Below are 16,716 nucleotides of genomic sequence, written 5' to 3' on the forward strand. Positions count from 1 at the left end.
TGCACTTCCTTCATTAAAGATCCTGTGTTTCTTTGGTAACTGGAGTTATTTCACAGAGACCCTTCTGATCTTCAGGTAACATCTATTCTATTTTTCTTAGTCTTCTGAGCTACACACGTGCATAAATCTTACCGTACATCTAATTACTGGTATTCCCAGTCATACCTTTAGTTAAGACAATCTACAAACTAATATAATAAATAGAGAAGGATCTTTTGTAAGAGGACAAACATCACTAACTATGGGTAAGTACCTAAGAGTGTCTTTGGTCTGACTGAGTCAGTGAGCAGGCTGGGGTGGGCAAGAGGTTGGAAGCTCACCAAAGGGACAATCTGTGCCATGGAATGTCATGCTCAGCAATAAAAACTGTGTGTATGTGTGATGGGGAGAAGTTGTTCCAAAGTAACCCTTGCTCAGAAACTAGTTGGGCACCTGTCTGCTGGTGGACGTTGATGGGTAATTGGTTGTGCGTTACTTTGATGATCACAGAATCACAGAATCACAGAATGGCCAGGTTGGAAGGGACCTCAAGGACCATGAATCTCCAACCCTCCTGCCACATGCAGGGCCACCAACCTCCACATTTAATACTAGACCAGGCTGCCCAGGGCCCCATCCAACCTGGCCTTGAACACCTCCAGGGACGGGGCATCCACAACCTCTCTGGGCAGCCTGTTCCATTGTTGTTGATGTTCTTTCTCCCTTTGCCTTTGCTGATTAAACCATCTTATCTTGAATGAGGTTTTTCTCTCTCTATTGCTCTTCCTATTCTCTCCTATGACCTGCTGTAGGAATAAGTGAGTGAGCAGCTGATGGATACTTCATTACTGGCGAAGAGCAACCTGCCACAGACTGAAATCACTCTAATGGAAGTATGATTAGAATCCCTTCATAATGATCTGTCCTCAGGTGAGTTAATGTGTTCACAGACCTATTTGTGAAATGTGTACTATTTTTTTGGCTATTGTGCACATGCCTGCATTGATCCAGTTGGATCAATGTCCCATCTTGTTTCACTTTCTTTCACTTAATGAAATAATGTTCTTTTCATTCAATTCTCAGTGACTTTTCTACGTGGAAAAAAAAAGAAACTACCTGATTTAAATCAGTACTGTCCATAAACGTGGTCCAGTTTAAGTGCATGCACCATAACTATTCAGCTCTGATGAGCTTTCTGTAGCAGTACCTGTGTACTTGATGTTCTCCATATGTAGCTTAGTTTTCTTTGCACCAATATCATAAAGGGCAGAGCGTGCCCCAGATTTCAGTTTGATCACAAGTACGCAAGCTCAGGTTGCTTTACCTGTAGAAAGAGTGGCTGTAGAAGGTGTCCACTGACAACATGTCTTCAGGAGAGCTAAGTAACAAACGCTAAAAAAATTCCTTTCCTCTATTTGTGATAGTCCATAGGTATGCACATATGTAATTACCAGGGAATAAACAGTCAACTCAGAGGTGGGAAGTAGCAGAGAGACATAAATGATTGTTTTGCTGAATACATTATCAAATCTGGATGCCCTGAGAAACCATACAGTGTTTTACGAATGCAAAACTGCAAAACTGTCCTTTGGAACTCTTAAAGAAGATACATACAGATTTTGAGCATGCTGGAGGCATGACTTCTGGGGCTCTGGAAGCCTCGGTAAATTTGACACATCTATTATTCAGAGGTCATTTGTTCTCAAGGCTGTTTGCTGAACTTCCAACCAACACTGGCTGGCTCTTTGATGTGGTGGCATGTTGCAGCCATCTTAAACATCAGCTCCCTGAAATCTTCTCATTTGCAGGGCACTCATCCAGAGAACCACTTCATCTTGAGAGGATGAAGTGGGAACACAATCTCTAACACCTGTCTATCATTGAATTACACCTTCTTGTCTTGGGGATTGCTCCTGGGAGATACAGGCCTGAAGGGACCTTCACTGGGCCATCCTAAATACCACAGATGTCCAGCATCCCTACGCTATACCAGAAATGATCTTTTCCTTCCAGGAACCACTCACTTTGGTAAAGACGGAGAATATTTATGGCCAGATTTGAAAACCAAAAGTCATAAAGCAGACTACAGCACCTGTCCAGAAATGAAACTGTAATCTCCATAAAATCATAAAATGGTTTGGGTTGGAAGACCATCTGGTTCCAACCGTTCCGACCCCCTGCCACAGACAAGGGACACCTTCTGCCAGATCAGGATGCCCAGGCCCCCATCTAACCTGGCCTTGAACATTTCAAGCATGGACCATCCACAGCCTTTGTGGGCAATCTGTTCTAGTGCCTTGCCACCTTGTGAGTAAAGAATTTCTTCCTTATACCTAATCTAAACCTACCCTTTTTTAGTTTAAACCATTACCCTTTGTCCTGTTAGTATACTCCTTGATAAAGAGTTTCTCCCCATCTTTCCCGTGGGATACCTCAAAGTACTGAAAGGCTGCAATGAGGTCTCTCCAGAGCCTTCTCCAGGCTAAAAAACTGCAGCACTCTCAGCTCTCTTCATAGGAGAGGTGCTCGAGCCCTCCAACCTTCCTGAAGGAACTCAGCAGGTAGATTCCCATCCAGGAAGATCCTGTTTCCCATTACTAACAGGAATGATCTGATTTGATTTACAAGATCCAGCTGAACTACGTCAGAGACAAGGTATCGTGGCTAATTATAAAAGCTTAGGGAAACAGGATGAGAAGCAGAATTGCTACCTATCACATGCTTCTAGATTCTCACAAATGGTGAGGAGTCATAGAAATGGGGAACACCCTTCCGCCACAGTGATGGCCTCAGTGTTAAAGGCAGCAGGGACATCATGGAAACTGAATGTTCTCAGCAAAGCAGTTTCAAATTCTTGGATCATTAGTCAGTGCTCCCTACTACTCAGATGCCTTGAAGAAACTTGGGTTCTTGGTCGAATACACCAAGCACCCCAGGTTGTGCCAGCACTGGTACTGGTAACAAGGATCACATAACAAGTCACAGTCAGGGTCAGTGTCTGAACTGTTTCCTTATTGTCATTTGTTGGTGATTCAGACAAGCAGAGGGCACTCGTAGCACCACAGCACCTCTTCCTCACCAGGTACTTTGGAAGCAGGTCACCAACACCAGAAGCTGCATGAGCACCATTGGAAAATATTGAGTTATAGTTCTGGGAGGTGCTCACTGTGTTAGATGCCCTGATTACTACCTACATTGTTTGTGTGTCCTTCTTCAGCTATGTGAAATCCCTTGCAAGGAACCTAAACCAATGGACCCAGGCTGATAAAAGTATTGAAAACTGAAGTAAAAAGCTCTCTGACAATAAGAAGCTTGCACCAAGGCTGAGAAGTAACTGAAACAAATGGAAACCTTTATTTCTCTCATATGAAGCATGAGTGGTAGCAGCAAGTCTATGGATATCTGCAGATACCATCAGACTAGGATGTCCCTTTGTTTAAGCCCAGGGTAAGACTGGGGGGTTTCAGCTTCAATGGGAAAAGCACATTCAGTCCAACACATACATCTACCCCTGAAAACAAACGACTATTGCTCAAAGGCAAACCAGTCAATTCAGAATACACATGCAGAGAAGTAAGAAGTTCTGCCAAGCCTTCTTCCGAAGGAACCATTCGTGGCCCTGATTTCTCTCTTTTAGATCAATTTCTGACATCTCCTTTAACAACTAGACCCAAAAGCACAGAAAACAAAAGTTTCCATGTTCATGAGTAAAATTCAGAGAAGAATGGCAATAAAGGGCAACCCGGAGAAGACAGAATAACTGCTAAATTAAATAAGCCTGCCTATGCTACAATATCTACTCAGTATTAAAATTCATGTCAGTTGATATCCTTCATTTCATAGCTCTTTTCCCTCACACTCTTTATATTATAAAATAATTTTGTGTTAAAAAATCATTCGGTATGGGATTTTTGTTTTCTTTAACTGGCATTCAGACCATCATATAAAGTGAATAGATTTTTAAAGCAAAGGAATACACTAAAGCTGCCAACAGTGCCACCACAGATTAATGAGAGACATGAGTATATCCACAGAGAGCTCAGTATACAGCTGAATATTGTACTGCCTTGGAAATATAGAAAATGTGATTCATAGAGTCATAGAATCCTCAGAGTTGGAGGAGACCTTTCATCTAGTCCAGCTCCACTGCAGTGAACAGGGACATGCACAGCTGGATCAGGGTGCTCAGAACCTGGTCCAGTCTGGCCTTGGGATGTAACCACTACACTGAAGATGTGCAGGCTTTTTTATATATTTTGTTTCTTATTTTTAAGAAAATGTGCTCTTCCTATAAGCCACTTGGGTTCAAAACACTTTTGAAAGGTAGGACTGACTCAGCCACTAGATGCAATATTCCCCTGCCCCATAAAAGCAGCAAACAACATCATCTACCCTTGGAGAATCACACCCTGGCTGCTTTTCAAAGTCAAAAAGCAGGCACCATGGCCTGCTATTGCCAACACGTGGCTGGTGACACCTGCTTCATTAGATGACAAGGACATCTCATTTGTAATCAGAAGCTAAATTTATTTATAACTATCTTCAAGTGTAATGGACATCCTGCCAGTAAGAAAACGCCGTCATTAAAGCAAAATGTATACATTAGAATGAATGCAAGTATTACATGGTAGACAAAATACAAAATTAATAATTGAATTTGGTATAATGTATAAAAAATTAATGTCTATATTACTAATTTATATTCAGTAAGTCTACACTACACATCTATGCTGCAATATAGAGTGCAAATTGGTGAGCACCCTGAAAGTAGACAAAAATATTTTCCAAAATTCTGAGAGAAACAGATCATCTGGTGACAGCCTGGGAAATATTCTGTTCAGAAAAAGAAACAAAGGAGTTGCATGTTGGTAAAAATCATGCAGCATTCCTGATGAAAGAGATCTGCCTGTCTTAGTTACAGACAGATACAACTGAAAAAAAAAAACAAAGATCTTAGACACAAACAACTCTGCAATTTTTATGGAGCAAAGCCAGAGCTGATACTTCTAAGTGTGGGAAGGAACAAATACATGTTAACACACTGTTGCTTTGGCAGAGATCCCAGGTTAAAGACTGGGGGGGTTCAGGTTTAACTGGAAAAGCACATTCAGTCCATTACTGGAAGAAAAGGAATTCCATGGACTGTAATAAGGAGCAATGGGAGCAGAGAATTTCCGGACCTTGATGATTCTTATGAAGCACAAACCCGTGGATTATCAAAATGTGGAATCCTCATGAGCATATAGGACTTGCTTGAAGATGGGTGCAAGGAAGGAGCTGCTTCTTGTAGACAACAATATGAGGGGGAACACTGTTTAACATAAGTGCACCATGGAAATCTGCCAAAAGCTGGCAGGTAACTCTGATCTGAGAAAAGATGAGACACGTCCAAACAGGTATACAGAGGTTCATTTTTCTTTACAAAAAAATCAACAACACAACACTGTAGAGGATAGCAAGTTAGTCAAAGAAAAGAGGGAACTGGCAGTGAGGTAACTGAGGATCCTCTCCGACAGCAAAAAGAACCTCTCCTGAACTCATTATATTTCATATTTCTGAAAGAAAGTCTCCAGAATACTCAAACACAAATACCCGTCACAAAACACTGATGTCAGCGTCATAAAAATACTGCTATGTTAAATATTTGAACTTGCTCGAGCTCACTGAGAGAAGGAATTTGCGAATTTAAAGCTGCCAAGTTTTGCCAGACGCTTCCTGCTCAGTTCCTCCCAGCAGTCACACCAAGCAATGTGCCACCAGCGCGTGGGTACCTGTGTGGAGCTATTCCTGCTCCCTCTATGCTGCCCCACAGGTTTAGCAGCCAGCGGGACATTCCTCAGTGCCGGCTCCAGGCGGGCTCACGCACGGCTTCTGGGAACGGTGTGACGAGTGGGAAGAAAAGACAGTTTTAACAAGATACCTTTAGGATGCAGACGACTTCTAAAAATACACCGGGCTGAATTATTGCACCGTTTCACAAACTAATAAACTCTTACAATCGAGGTCACTAGTTCATGTTTTCAAGCTGGATGTCTTACTATCACACTGTATGAAGTATTTACAGAAAAAAAATGGGACTTCTTGCATAACAGTAAAGATAGCCATCTGAATAAATGTACTTCCACCAAAAATTTACTTTACTTTAGGAACTGCATGCTCATTTTCAATTTTTTTTTTCTGATTCACTGGACAGTCTTAGTATACTGGCGCACACACAGAAGTTGCTTCGGACAATACTCCTGTTTTCAACTTTGGTTTATAAAAGTTGGACATTTTCTAAGCTATGCTTTGACTGTAGTTGGACTCGATGATCTTTAAGGTCTTTTCCAAGCTGAACAATTCTATGATTTATGATTCAAACACAGTATGCTTGCACCAACAAATGCTTCTCGAGAGTCAAGATGAGATGCCAGCTATCCTGGTAGAAAGAATGCATTTACGCTTCAGATCTTTTTTTTCAATATATTAACAGAGAGTTCTGTCTTATCTCTATCCATTTTTCATCCCTTAGTGTATTATAGTGAAAACATGAAATGTCTTCCACAGCATTTGGCTTACTCATACTTTCATCTCATATAAAAATACCATTTTTATATACATATAAAACTCACTCAAGAGTTTTACGAAGATTTCTATTTGTCCCAAATAAAGAAGATATCATCTAGATTATATTAAAGAACTGGTTAGTTCAATTAGCAGTTGCTCCAAGACACAGATACACGGTGTGAGACAGTGCCAACAGCCAGGCAGACTCTGTGACTAACAGTACTACCAACAGAGTGGCAAGCAACCTCTGCGACGTGCATTTGTTAGCACCTACTAGAGACAAGCATTTTCCTGAAAACACCAGCAAGGTTGATCCCAAATGCAGGTGGTGAGAGCTTCCCTGAACTTCTGACCATTCTGTTTCCAGTGCATGTGACAGAAACAGGTATCGAGCTATCCATCGGAAACCAGGCAGACAACCTCACACCTACAGACTTACCATTTGCACGACTGTCATCCATACACCCCGTGGAACTTTCACGGGCTGCCTCTCAGCCTCTTTATTATCTCTTCACCTCAAACACACCCTTTAAATTACACAAGGACTATAAAGCCCAACACATTCCATTCTGAAATTTCAGATGATATGTATTCCTTCAGAGCTTTTGAAAGGTGCCAACTGTTTTTTTGGTCTTTCCTGCTGTTACTCACTATTTGCATACAGAAGCCGGTCAAAATGAGACTCCATTATTCCAGGCATTTGATAAACACACAGCACAAGTCGGGAGAGATCAGTCACTAAACTAACAACACAGACAAAAGCTGTGAGAAAAAAATTCTTATTATCTAAACTGAAGGCAGACAAGGTTTCCTCCCATTGAATAACTTAAGGAATCCGGACTCAAACCACAAGAATCACATGAGGTTAACTCAGAATATGTCTGTGAGCTAGGGTCAGATAGATGTGTCTTCAGTGCATCCAGGTTCAATACAGGCAGTTGAAAAGCAGGTCTGGTCTGTAAGACATGTCAGTTAGCGCAGTGCTGTGTCCGCATACTTGTCTTTGGGGTCTCAGGGTTGGGAAAAACAAGCAAGCAGCCAACCGATCAGTCAGTAACCTGCCTCTTGGCAGGATGTATAACACGAGCACAGACCCACAGCTGTGTACTCCTAGGTTACTTCTACCTAGGAAGACCGCACACACACCTCCTGCAACCTATAAGGTACAGGTAAGAATACCATCTCACACTGAATGTAGAAGGGAAGTTTTTTTCTGCAGTTCTACTGAAGAAGCTACACTGCTACTGTCAAATGTATTTAGAAAAAAAAACCACAAACAACAAATTCTCTTCATCAAATAAAGGAATATTCTTCAAACAGAAAGAAGTGCAGCATTGGTGGACAGGTTTCATTTCCATTTCTATTTTCTCTCCTGTTTGCTTCAGCTTTTGCAGATAGCTAGAGGAAGCCAGAGGATGTTCAGCAGAGGACAGTATGTGTGTTTCAGCAGGTATCTGTAGGTGTCCCCCTACACTGTGCAGTATGAATTATTTGTACTTTATCTGCAATCAATAATAATGAATGAATCATTAAAACACACTCCTTAGAGAAAAAGATTGCACCACATTGGTAAGGATTCTTCTCTGTTAGTTATCATATACTTTCAGTTTATGCCAAATATGCTTATATTGTTCCAAAATTCAATGTATTGTAAGAAGAATTACAGGTTACTATTTAATGAGTTGTGACTAGCACAAGGTTCTCAGCTAATGGTAGGAGAAATGTCAGCATTGCTCATCACAGAATGCTCCCTTGACTCGGTAGAACATCCAGTGTGGAATCCCAGCTGATGGTTTCAAGGAATTGAAACAGACAAACAAGCAGGTCAGTAAGCTCTTCAGAGAATCAAAGACTAAGAAACTAGACACACTCCCCACAAAATCCACAGGTTTACAGTGACTCAGCATTCTCTTGTACTTGTCAATGGCCAGTACCTGCAAGCCCATTGTTTACACATCACTCTGCCATCAGACAGCAGCAGCAGCATGCCCTGTGACAATGCAGGCTACCTACATATCTGCAGTACTAGAAAAGCGTTGACAAAATGCAGCGGGTATAGGATCGGAAAGATGTTCAAATACTGGGGCACGTGGCTCAAGGAGACTGGCAACCAAACAGGAGTCAACCTCACCTTGGAGGTGGACAGGGACAGACAAAGAGGAGATGGACACGAGGAACAGAAATTTTGATTAGAATTCAGGAAAAAATTGCACAGCCTTCATGAGTAAGTTGTGGGGTTTCAGTCCCTGCAGATATCAGACCCCCAGTTAGACAATGCCCTGAGCAATCCCGCTCAACTTCAGAGCACAAGCTAACTTCTAAGTTGACTCTGCTCTTATAAGAGCTGGGCAAGATGAGCTACAAAGGTTTCTTAGAACTTAAATCAATCTTTTTTGTATTTATCATAAAATGAGAAGAGCGTTCTGCTAGTTTCCTGCCGGGAGAAAACATGCAACCCCTCACTTCCTAAAAAGCAGCACCTCTCACAAGTAACACAAACGCTTCCGCTAGAAGTTCTCTCTACCTCACAGTGTTAATTAGAAGTCATCTGAGACTTTGCATGGGCCTGAGCGCCTGTGCTGTGGCACCTGCTCCTGGCCACAGCACAAAAGACAAAAGGAGAATGATGGTTTCCACCAAGTCATGCAGCTTAAACTTCTTCTGCTTGGCTAATTACAGCCTGATACTGATCTGGGAGCTGGGACACAGATCCTTGTGGACACTGTGTTCCTCATGCACAGCCTTCTCTCAACAGCAGCACCAGACAATCTAACAGTGGCTTACCACAATGAAACAGCAACTATAAGAAGTCAGTTCTAGGATGCATTATGGCTCCTTGGTCTGCCTTCAGTTCTTCAAGGTATTTATGGAGTTTCTCTGACAGTAGAAGAAGCACTGTAATTAATGTAAGGAATAGCTATCAAGGAGAAACAGAGTACTTTATCAAAATACCAGTTGTGCTTCTGGTGTCAGGGTCTACTTGAAACATGGGATTGGGAAATTCATCAAGCACATCTGTTTTGCAAACATTGACAATTCAGACACTCCTTGAAACAGACGTCCTAGATGACTAAAGGATTCACTTACCCAAAGGTTCTCTTTCATCAAACCAACACATTTCATTTTCATTTCAGAATTTCCAAGTACAGTTCTAAAGTCAGGCTAGTCAAAAATGACAGAAATTCTGCAGACTTGGGAATGAAGGATTTGGACGAGATGATAACTGATTTTCTTTAGATCAGTTCTTTAAATTAAATGCAATGATTTTTTTTTTTTCCAGAAGACACCTTAGGAAAAGAACAATCCCTTATATCGACCAGCTTTGCCTGCCTTTTTCTCTTGTTTTGAGGAGCACTGAGTGATGAAATATTTGATAACAGACTGAGCTCACAGTATGTGGCTGCATGAACAAACAGGCGTGAGAAGAAAAACTGTACAACAGAAAGTCTGCAAGGTGTAAGAAGTGACTAATATAGGAATAGTACGTACAAAGATACACTGTTATCTGATAACATAATATGTAGGCAAGCCATTAATTTTTTTTTAATGTTTGTTTTGAAAGCTAAAGAGAAGGGATTTTCCCTTGCATGGGAAGATCTGAGCATAGAACAGCTTCTCAAGTTTTTATTTTAAAATGCAAGCTGCTAAAGGAAGAGCTGCCTACTCTTAGTAGTTTCCCATCCTTCTCACTAGAAGAGCGTGTTTCCAGCAGACATAACTGTTCCTAAACATTGCCATTTTGGCTATAATTCTGTAAATCAGATCCTAGGTCAAGGAGTTTCCTCTCCCCTCTCTTTTCCTCTCCCCTCTCTCCTGCTTCCCCTGTTCTCTCTCCGCAGCCATCTGTGAAAGGTTTGTTCTCACGACTATCCCACAGCTTGCCAAGCTTTGCCTAGGAAATACAGTGCAAGCAGGGATCAACCATAGTTCCTTAAAGAAACTTGAAAACTCTCAACTACAATCAACTGAAAACACAAATTCTGTGGAAAAAAAGGATTTCAGCAGGAGATAGCTTACAAGCAAAAAAGGTGCGGTAAAGTTGCATGCAAAAGATGAGGACATAGATTTTGAAGCTCAGGACTTTGCGCTATAACATCCTGCATGAAGGTATCAGTTTGTGGACTCCTCCTTACAGAGTAAGGGCCACAGGTAACACAGAGTGCACTCTACTGTCCAATTTCAGATGCTGGAGCTTCAGGTGACCTTCAGGTGCATTTTAAAGTCAATGAGTTAAAACTGGCCCTTGTAAGTTGCAATTCAGTTAGCCTGCTTTAGACGCTTGCCCTAGGGTGAGATGAATTGCACGCCAGACGTGCCTATTTGTCCTCCTTGATTATAAAGAGAGCAACTAGTTCAGATTTAGATAGCTGAAATTAGAGGATAAGGATCCCATCTTGTATTTGTACATGAAGTAACTCAAACTAATTATATTCACCGTTTCAATAACATAATAATTTTGCTCTCCTATGGTATTCAGTACTACCAAAAATGATGCAAAATGTCATCTTAAGACAATTACAGGTCTTTCAAACAGGTTTTCTCTCATTGTAAATAAACTGATCCAAAGGCATTGTTTACCAGCACGTGAAAAGACTTAGAGCATCTCACTGGTTTGTCTAATATGTTATTTCCACAACCTCAGCAAAGAAAGGATGTTAAGGGAACAAAATAATCACTTTCTTCATGTCCTCTGTGCCAAAATAAGCTCATCTAATTTTTCTGATTATAGCAGTTTATCTACAGATACTGCTTCTATCTCCAGACGTTGCCCTGTCTATGTCCTGAGGCCATTTCAGGCACAGTAAAGAATTCTTCTGCATGTTCGATGCAGGCAGGAAGCCACTAGAGAAAGAAGGCAGAATTGCTAGGTACAAATCCCAAGAGGAAGGGAGAGATGGGACAGATAATCGCAGGAACAATGGAACACGACAAGGAGGAAGGGAGCAAATGATACAGCAGATAAATGATAACAGCAGAGCATGAAAACTGTTTTTCCACATTTAGACAAATGATGTTCATTGAATAGGTGTTCATTCAATATTTAATAATGGTTTTAGCACTCCATGCATTATTAAATGCCAACCGAATGCATCTGCATCTAATTATCGATTATTATTATTATTTTTTAACCTAGGTATTTTTCAAAATGGTGTTTTATCTCTCAACAGTTTCTCAAAGCACATTTATATTCGTCAACATTACAAAGTGTGAATCTGACACACTAAAACCAAAAGTGTTATGTCTGGCACCTGATTTGAAAAGACTAGAATCTGTTTTTTCAGAGCAGTCCTCATTTTAGTAGATATTTAACCCTTTGGGACAGAGCTGATATTGCATCAGTGGTACTCAACACTACTGTGGGTCAGGTTCATCTGAATACAGTGGGGTACATCATCCCTCCAGAATAAATATGTAGCAAACATAGAAGCACTCACAAACTAAGGAAAATTCTTTGATTTGTGAATGGCATGGATACATTGATTCATTTCATTTTTTAAGATCAGTTTTTCTGTATTTAAGGGAGAACAAATGAAAAAAAGAAAGTGAACAACTCTACTGAAGCAGAAGTCAGCACTGAGATCCCATTCTCTGCCACATACCACCTTTCATTGCCACCTAACCTCACTGCCCAGGAGTGCACTGACAGCCTTACTGCTATTGGTTTTTCAGACTGTCATTAGATTTTTATTATGAGAACAGGACAGTATTTTTCATTTCTTATGAATGCCAACAAAATAAGTGAATGTTTCAGCATGACACGCCTCTTGTCTTAGTACCCATCTAGATGCATATTTCATAGAATCATAGAATCGTAGAATCATAGAATGGCCTGGGTTGAAAAGGACCACAATGATCATCTAGTTTCAACCCCTCTGCTGTTTAATAAAAAATGATATCTTCATTAGGTCATACCGTAGATAAAATTTTGAGCAAAAATTTTCTGCATTTTTTTTATCTTGATAGTTTAACATAACTTCTTTCCTGTATAAATCAAAACTAATTAATCTGTATTCCTAAGGCATTATAATTGCATTACAGGCTACCAAGAATTATACTGCAAAACTAATTACCCTTTCTCATTTCCATCTTCCACAAATTAAATGCAACCAACAACCCTTCTAGACATTCACATTCAATCTTGGAAAAAGCACAGGTGAACTATTCAATCTTTCTTTCAACTATAGAAATATAAGGTTACACACATACCCAAAGTACACTGAATAAACAGTTCCTATTTTACTATTCAATGTAGCTGACTGCATGACAGTTTCTGGCATTTTGTTCTTATCAATCAGTCAAGCTACTAATATTCTGCGGTACCACGAGGTCTGTTTTTAATAGGATGAAACATTTATTCTTAATATTTCCGCAAAACGAAGTTGCACATGGGCTCCAAAGCATGATTACCTCAGTTCTTCTAACACAGAAATCAAAGAAGAGCAGCTGAAAGGAAATGGTCCCAGTAACACTTTCTCCGCTTGCAACACATCTCCTCACCCATCTCCTGAACGTGTGTGTTCCTTTCTGAGATAACATCTAATTATTCTGCAGTCTGACTAACCTTGGATGTAGCCTAATACTAAGTTTCTCTTTGTTGTTTTTTTGGTTGGTTTTTTTTTTTTTTTGCTTCTTACTGATCCTAATTCATGTTTGCATCCCTGCCAAATCATTGTAGAGTAACAGTCACTGAGTTTTCTTTGTCTTCATATTTAGCATGTTGATGAAGATGAGCTGAGTTGAATTTAATCAGGAGAGAGGAACACAGTAAAAGTCAGATGGGCTATTGCTGATGGTAGCAGTCCAAGCAGTGTCAATACCAATGCTGAGAATTACCTGTGCTTCTTGAAACTTAGGAAGTAATAAGCTGCAAAAATGTTTTGATGCTGACATGTTTTGGGCAAGAACCTAACTATTGTGATTTATGCATTAGCCAGTTTATAGCTGGACTGAAATAACGAGTCTGGTCTTGACCAACAAATACCTAAGGCTCCAGAATCACAGTGTAGCACCACACTAAACAATCACACCCCAAAGACAGACAATCTTCTTTGTCCTCTGGTACTCAGCTTCCTCCTTCAAAGTTCAAACCAAAGTCATTGCCCTCATTTTTAAAGCTGCCCTTGGGTGGAGATCATTCGATATCCAAAACTTGTCAGCTCTGTAATCTGTCCAATGTTTGGAAGTCACAAGCTTCATGACTTTCAAGGGACAAACTAAAATTTGATTTCTTTAAATGGTGTGGTTTTCTAAGGTATGGTGGCAATTGTCATTCTTTCCCATTCTTCTCTTCCAGCATGCTTCTGCTGTTTAGAGGCTCCAGTTTGTAACTATTGCCTCTGGCAAAGAGACTCTAGGAGTTTTTGCTGGAAAAAGAGACCAGGGGAGTTCATCCGGAGAAACTCAAGAACATAAGTAGTGTAACACAAACTGCATCATGGCATGAGAATTCACTCTCATGGCCCCAAGTTTAAAGGAGCTGAGCTGCTTGCTTGCTTTTTTATTAATGTTAAGACATTCTATAACATGTTGGCTACTGCTCCTCAAGATAAGTAACCTAACAGCAAAAATAAGTATTGGCTCCTAAAAAAAAATGTAACATAAGAATTGTAAGCTCATCAGATATTAAGTTGAAGCATCATTTAAATAAGTGTCTTCAAATAGTCAGCTTTCATGCCAGTTACGTGCCAGACTGTATCTCCCTCATATCTACTAAGCACCTCAATTTTTCAAAATCATCACTGTTAGAAATCTTCTATTTGGTCCACACAGTATTTTTCTAATCATAAGTTACAGTCTACCATTCATGTAATAAAAACAAAATACTTCAAACAATGTCTCAGTTCAGAAATGCTACCTTAATCTTCAATATGAAAAAAAAATGCATTGACTATTTTGGGTTGTGTCTTAAAGGCTTTGCTTCTTCCATTTTTTAAAAGAAATGAGGATGGCTGTAAGCTACACAAACAGAGCAGCCTGTACTCTCTGAAGATGACCAAGTGCAGCTAACAATGTTAACATAAACATGTACGTCCATGTGCTCAAGCACAAGCCCAACCTGTTGTCAATAGTAGGACTGGTTCCCTAATCAGAAAGCAAAATACAGTATTCATAATGAGAGTTACAAACCTCTTATTTCAGAAACCTTCCAGTTAGGAGATTCCACTCACATTTTAAGCACAGAACTTGATAACAACATTACACAGCAAAAACATCCTCCCATTTTTTCAGGTGTAGCAACTGAATCTGAACTCCTGAAAAGCACTGCTGCTCTGGTTTGGCACTGCAGAACTAGCAAGCTATCTGGGAGCCTGAGGAACTGGCACCCTGATGAAAGACCTCTTCCTTTGTCCTCACCATTCAGCTGACCCCATCTCAACACCAGTTCCGGGCCCCCTCGACACGAAGTAGAAGCAGACAAACTGGAGTGCATTCAAGGCTTCAAGGTGCTGGGGGCCTGGAGCACTTACCCTGGGAGGAGAGGCTGTGAAGTGGGGTTGCTGCGGCTCAGGGAGAGGCAACCTTGGTCAAGCAGCACCTGCTGACACCCAAGCGAGGGTCTCCAAGAAAGGCCAGGAGGTTCCTCAGCGGGGCACAGCCAGAGGAGAGGTCAAAAAGGGAGAGAAGTGATGTTCCAGGCTCGTACCAGGAGAAACTTCCCCTTATGAAAGTAGCAATGCAGCTTGCCTAGAGAGGCTGCTCTCTGCTCTTGGAAGGTTTCAAAGCCCAGCTGGGCACGGTCCTGTGCAGTCTGGGTCTGAGCACAGAGCCCGCCTGGCTTCCTCTCTAGCTGAGCTATGATCTTCTACTGGTGACAAAGCACTGGGATTCACTTGATCAGGGGAGGTGGAAGAGGGACCTGTTCCTGGTTGAGGTCACCTGCAGCAGTGCCCTGTGCTCGGCCACCCAGGGGCACGGTCAGACCCAGATTTCCTGGATTAGTAGCTCTGTAAATCAGAGTTCACAGTACTTTTCCCACACAAATGTGAACATAAACAACCTTTTTCCTTCTATGAAATACTTTGGTATTTGAAGTTTTCAGTGCTTCATTTCAGTACCAACCACACTTCAGTCAGGTCTGCCCACATGCACGATGTCCACTTTTAGGCAAATATTAGTGCTTACTAGTGTAACTATTGCACGCAATACATAAAAAAAAAACACACAGAGCCACCCACAGAGCTCAGTTCTCTCAGCCCGAACCAAACACCTGAGAGCTCAGTCACCCAACAACGCGGCCGTTTAACGCACAGCGCGCACATCGCGTTGCACAGCTCGGAGCAGCACGAACTCCGTGCCGTGAGCACACCGTGCCCCGCTGGGACCCACCTTCCCGTCGGGGAGCTCTGCCGCTCGCCAGCGGCTGGCTACACCCGGCCGTGCCCTCCCGCCCGAGCTTACCTCAGCGGCGGCGGCTCTTGGAGGCCGAGGGGGGCGGCGGGCTGCGCGCCGCGGGCGGGCGGCTGCGGCTCCTTCCTCTTCGGCCGCCACTGCGGGAACGCGGAGCGTCGCTTGGGCGCGGCGGCGAGGGGCCGGCGGCGGGGGCAGGCGGCCGCCCCTTCGGGCTCCGAGTCCTCAGACTCGCTGCGGCCGAAGAGGCGCTGGAAGCGTCCGCGCCGCGCCATGCCGAGCTCCGCGCCGCGGCGGCGGGAAGACAGGGGCTGCGCGGGGGTTCCCGCCCGCCGGCGGCCGGAGCCGGGGCGGCACCGAGGGCAGCGCTGCGTGGGTGGCGGTCTCTCCGCGGGCATGGACGGGGCGCGCCGGTGGTTGCCGCCCGCCGCTGTGTATGCGTTATTAAGGCGATCGCCTCCCGCCGTCCCTGCCCACCGCCGGCCGCCCCGGTCCCTCCCCGCCGAAGGAGCCGCGCCGCGGCAGGTTCTCCGCCGGTGGCACAGGAAGGGAGCGGCCGGCGTGCGATCCGTGCCCAGGGTGCGCATTAGGGGCCATTATCTTGTTGTTGCGCTCCGACGGCCCTCGGGGCCGAGCCGGGCTCTTGCGCCACTGGTGGGAAAAGGCAGCGCCGTGGGGGCACGCCGCCCGCGGAGACGCAGCGGGGCCCGGACCCATCGCCACCGGACCCCGCCGAGGGGGCTGCGCGGGACCCGGGGCTCTCCTGGCCCTGCAGCGCTGCTTTGTGCACCAGTGCCCGCCGCGTTAATTACTGAGCTGTTTATCCATCTCCCTGGGGAGAAC

General features: G+C 43.0%; 1 protein-coding gene across 1 annotated transcript in view; it reads right to left on the bottom strand.

The window, feature by feature from the left end:
- CRYBG1 (crystallin beta-gamma domain containing 1) overlaps positions 1-16,475 on the bottom strand; it is a 95,403-nt gene extending 78,928 nt beyond the window's left edge. Inside the window, 1 exon segment of the mRNA XM_085217564.1 lies at positions 15,925-16,475. Coding sequence (XP_085073690.1) covers positions 15,925-16,460 — 536 coding nt within the window. The 5' untranslated portion in view covers positions 16,461-16,475.
- Positions 16,476-16,716: the final 241 nt, after the last annotated feature.

Source organism: Meleagris gallopavo, chromosome 2 (genome assembly GCF_905368555.1).
Source record: "Meleagris gallopavo chromosome 2, MGAL_WU_HG_1.1, whole genome shotgun sequence".
Taxonomy (NCBI): domain Eukaryota; kingdom Metazoa; phylum Chordata; class Aves; order Galliformes; family Phasianidae; genus Meleagris; species Meleagris gallopavo.